Genomic DNA, 5,441 nt, shown 5'->3' on the forward strand with positions numbered 1-5,441 from the left:
TATTGAAGGTAGAGGTCTGGAGTCATATTCTCCTATACCCATGGATTTAAATTCTGAACCCGTTTTAGAATTAAATAAAAATCCAAATGAAGGAGAACAAAATGAAAATAGCCTGGAAAATAATGATGGAAATGATGATTATAATATAATAGAGCGTGCTTTTAAAGACCGTATTATTACATATGGTATACCAAACAAAAAAGATGATTTAATGTTTGAACACTTCTTCGTGGAGATAAAAAACGTAATTATGAATTTGCTTCTAAAAAAACTTGAAGAGCATGTTATTATAAAATTCAGTATCACCATAATTGGTGAATATATTAAACTTGGTGGTGACGATGAATGTGAATTCAGTTTAATGGCTCACAGAGCGAAAATGAGCTTGCTCACAAAAGCTGATAACGTTGAGGATCGTATAAAAAACCAAGTAATAGAAATTATGACAAAGATGTCTGAGTTTCAGGAGAGAGACTCTGGATGGTCTTTAATAAAAATAGTTAGAGCAGAATTAAATATAAATAAATCTGCTCTAGTAAAAGGATCTCGGTGGATAAGTACACCAGAAGGTCTCCAAAAGAAGCTGGCGTGTTTAAATGTCGAAAATAGCGATGAATATTGTTTTAAATGGGCAATTATATCAGCTATGGATACTTCGGTTAAAAACTATATGCATCCTGAAAGGTGTGGAACTTATAATATTAATGACATAAGCCATGACATAATAACACTCCAAACTGGTGTTAATGTCAGCTTTAAAAATATGAGTTTCCCAACACAACTGCGGGACATAAAACAGTTTGAAGAACAAAATGATGTGAGCGTTAATGTATTTGGATTCGATGAAGACATCAATGAGGTAGTGGGACCATATTATTTAACAAAAAACGAAAAACAACAACACATAAATCTGATATTACTGGAAGGAATAGAAGGTTTCCATTACATTTTGATTAAAGATATTTCCAGGTAAGTTATGAAACAAAAATAAAAAAAAATTTCAATTATTTGTATATTTTCACTTTTAAATACCATCCTTAAATTTCTTTCTTACAGACTTTTGAAAAATCAAACTACGAAATCAAAAAATAAGAGATTTTTTTGCAACTCATGTCTACAATATACATCAAGCCTCAACACCTTAAAAAAACATAAATCAGAGTGCGGAGGAGTTGTAACTATTATGCCTATGGAGGATAAAGCTGTGTTGGAGTTTACTCACCACGAACGGCAAATGGATGTACCATTTGCCATATACGCGGATTTTGAATGTATTTTACAAGGTATGGATGTAGACTTGAATTCAAAAAGCAGCAATGTTCAAAAGCATATACCATGTGCATTTTCATATAACATTGTATGTTCTTACGATAGTAATTTAAATATTCTAAAATCACATGTAGGGGAAGATGCCCCCAAAAAATTTTTAGAATTACTAGTTCAAGATGTAGAAAATATACACAATACACATCTAAAAAGTAAAAGAAAAATGGAAAATTTAACAACAGAAGAAAAAGATGCTTTCCGAAAAGCCAAATATTGTTATATTTGTAATAGACGACTAAACAATGATAAAGTTCGCGATCATTGCCATCTTTCGGGAAAATATAGGGGTCCTGCACACAATTTGTGCAATCTTAAATATCAAGTACCGAAATTCATACCAATTTATTTCCACAATTATTCCTCTTATGATTCGCATTTGTTTATTAAGGAATTAGAACAATTATCTAGTAAGATAAAAGTGCTCCCTCTTAATAAAGAAGTTTACATTTCATTATCCCATTTCTCTAAAATGAAAAATGGTGATACAATGGAACTACGCTTCTTAGATACACTCAGATTTATGCCAGCAAGTTTAGACTCATTGGCAAATAATCTTGATAATGACCAGCTACATTCCATTAAATATCATTTTGAATGTCAAGAGCATTTCAATCTCCTCAAAAGGAAAGGTGTTTTTCCCTATGAATATTTAAATTCATTTGAAGTTTTAAATGAAAAACAGTTACCACCAAGAGAGACTTTCTATAGTACTCTAAATAATAAAGAATGTAGCTTGGAAAATTATAATCACGCTCTAAATGTTTGGAATACCTTTAAATGTGAAACCATGAAAGAGTATCTGGAACTATATTTAAAAGTTGACGTCTTACTGCTAACAGATGTTTTCCAACAATTTAGAAGTTTATGCAAAAGAGTGTATAAACTTGACGCCAGTCACTATTATACAACTCCAGGCTTGGCGTGGGACGCAATGCTAAAAAGTTCGAACATAGCATTACAGCTTTTAACAGATGTAGATATGTACAATTTCTTTAAAAAGGGAATACGCGGTGGGATAGTACAATGTGTTACCAGATATTGTAAATCTAATAATAAATATTTAAGGGATTACGATGTGTCAAAACCTTCTTCATATACCATGTATTTCGATTTTAATAATTTGTATGGTTGTGCAATGTCACAATCTCTACCATGTGGTGGTTTTATTTGGGTTGAAGGTGAAGAATTCGAATTCTTATCTAATCCTGAAATAATAAAAAAACTAGATTTTGATGGTAAAGTTGGATATACATTTGAAGTAGACCTCGTATGTCCATACCATAAACATGATGAACATAATGACCTACCTTTTTGTGCTGAAAACAAACAGGTAGGTCAGTCTAAATGTAAAAAACTTATTACTGATTTTGCTCCAAAAACTGAATATGTAATCGACTATAGAAATTTAATTCAATGTTTGGAAAATGGATTGATTTTAAAGAAGGTTCATCGTATTATAAAATACAACCAATCACCATGGATGAAAAAATATATTGATATTAATACCGACCTAAGAAAACTAGCTAAAAATAGTTTCGAAAAAAATTTCTTTAAATTAATGAATAATGCGGTATATGGAAAAACCATGGAAAATGTCGATAAAAGGAAGGATGTCAGAATTGTAACCAATTGGCAACGTACGAATCGTAACCATTTGGGGGCAAGTGATTGGATATCTAAGCCTAATTTTCATAGCATTTCGATATTTTCTGAAGATATGGTTGCGATACAACTTAAACGGGTAAAGGTGGTTTACAATAAACCTATATATTTAGGTTTTTGTATTTTAGAAATTTCTAAATGGAAAATGTATAATTTCCATTATAGCATAATGAAGGAAATTTTTCCAAATAATTTCAAACTAAATTATATGGATACCGACTCCTTCATATATACTTTAGAAACGGAAGATGTTTATGAAGATCTTAGACCACATTTAGAAAAATATTTTGACACTTCCGATTATCCTGCAGATAACCCTTACAAATTTCCCTCAGTAAATAAGAAAGTTATGGGATTTATGAAAGATGAAAATTGTGGACAAATAATGAAAGAATTTGTGGGTTTGCGGTCAAAGATGTATTCATATTCTATACAAGATGGTGATGAAACCAAAAAAGCGAAAGGAGTGAAGTCGTGTATTATAAATAAATACAATATTAATAAATATAAAGATTGTTTATTTAACAAAATTAAATTTTATGATAATATGTATACATTTAAGTCAAAATTACATCAAATATATACTACAAAATTAAATAAAGTAATTTTAAGTAGTACTGATGATAAAAGATATATCCAAAATGATGGAATAAATACTCTTGCTTGGCATCATTATATTTTAGAAGGCAATAATCCAGAATATGAATTGGATAGATTATTAGAAGATATAGATACGTTAGAACAAGAAGATAATAATTCAGAGTATGAATTAGATAGGTTATTAGAAGATATAGATACATTAGAAAAGGAATCTAATGAAATTACATAGAATAAGACTAAATGTATATAGTGTAACAAACCTAGGAAAATATAATATAAATAAAAATAAACAAACATTTATTTGAAATATTTATGTTTTTATTATTTTAAAAAAATCAAAATGATTTGGTAAGTATAATGCATTCTAATATATTTTATAAAATTTTTCTAACAGTTCCACTTAGGGGTATATATTCTATTAAACGATCGTGTATAATAAGACAATATGCGACAGTATTTGCTGGGATTACAGTACTGGTTTCTAATTGTATTTTCAAATCAATAGGGCCACTTTTGGTTGCTTCGTTTTGATTGCTTATATCTACAACAGCTATGGGATTCTCCTTAAATTCACTGAATGATAACAGAGGTTGAGGTTCTTTCATATAAAAACTTTGTTGGAACTTTGCATACATATCATATAGTATAGCATAACGGTTTTGATTGAATTTCAAATTTAAATCATCATAAGGATAAGTATCTGAATTTAAGTGCACTTTAATATTTGTAAGATTGCAGTGTACAAACTTATTATCTTTCTCAAATGTAAATGCAATAAACCTGGGTCTTTCTCTATTTGCTGAAAGTTTTACATTCCAGCTGTGTTTGGTTCCACCTGGAAATGTGGGGTTAAAATAACAATCCCAACTTCGGAATGCAATTGGTAGTGATTTCCCATCCTTAATTGTTTTCAAAAAACTAAGCTTTTTATAGTCAGATAATTGTATATGTTGAACTTTCCACACAATATTGGTTATCGTTAAGCGAATGTCTTCTTTATCATCTATTGAGTAACAGACGCTATTATCATTCGAACTACGCAATAGTATTAAATCATGTTTCGCATTACAAATTACTTTATTATAGTCCTCAGCAAACCCTAGTAATCGGTTAAGAGGAATACAAAAGTTAAAAGAATTTTGAGTAAAATCATCATCTATGTTCCATCCAGCATTAGTCATCATATTATTATCAAATGAATTTAGTGAAATAAAATTTTTTATTTTTGTCGTAGTTCCAAGATATCGGGTGCGATCAATTTCAATTCCATTAATTTCGTATCGAATTTCATCAAACATGTATGCCACACAATTGTTTCTCAATCTGGCGCTGGCAACATCTATTCCACTTGAATTTTTTAAGCTTCCTTCAATATAAATATAACTTTCCGATGGTAAAATATATAAGTCTTGGTTTTGAATAGTAATTCGTATTTCATCATTGTTTTTAAAGGATTGTATGTAAGGAACATAGCTGTGATAGTCTCTTTTTATAATATCCTCATCGGAAAATGGTTTTTCAGTTATATTTAAAATTTCAGACATGTTGATTCACCTGTAGATTGATTTCTTTTAAGAATGCTTTATTTTCCTTGGTTAAGCGTGGTGTTTCCCGCTTGACAGTTTGAGTAATAGTGTGGGAAATATTTCGTTTATTTTTATATTTATTGTGTGGTTTAATGACGTTGTTTAAATTATCAGGTTTATATTTATATTTATTATAAATTATCATTTTCGTTTTGGACGCAAGTGAATTCGCAGTGTAATTTCTTCTCCTCTAAAATTTATTAATCTACCTTCCTGATCTACAACTCGAATTTCAAGAGAACTTATTTCTTTGGCGTTTACTGGTAA

General features: G+C 29.7%; 1 protein-coding gene across 1 annotated transcript; it reads right to left on the reverse strand.

The window, feature by feature from the left end:
* Positions 1 to 3,962: 3,962 nt before the first annotated feature.
* On the reverse strand, positions 3,963 to 5,132 carry LOC142242430 (uncharacterized). Its single transcript, XM_075314006.1, has one exon. The coding sequence runs from the start codon at positions 5,130 to 5,132 to the stop codon at positions 3,963 to 3,965; it is 1,170 nt and encodes a 389-aa protein (XP_075170121.1).
* Between the last annotated feature and the right edge of the window lie 309 nt (positions 5,133 to 5,441).

Source organism: Haematobia irritans, unplaced genomic scaffold (genome assembly GCF_050003625.1).
Source record: "Haematobia irritans isolate KBUSLIRL unplaced genomic scaffold, ASM5000362v1 scaffold_13, whole genome shotgun sequence".
Lineage (NCBI taxonomy): Eukaryota > Metazoa > Arthropoda > Insecta > Diptera > Muscidae > Haematobia > Haematobia irritans.

Excerpts from the sequence above, each read along its gene's own strand:
- LOC142242430 (XM_075314006.1), bottom strand. The coding sequence starts at position 5,132 with ATGTCTGAAATTTTAAATATAACTGAAAAACCATTTTCCGATGAGGAT.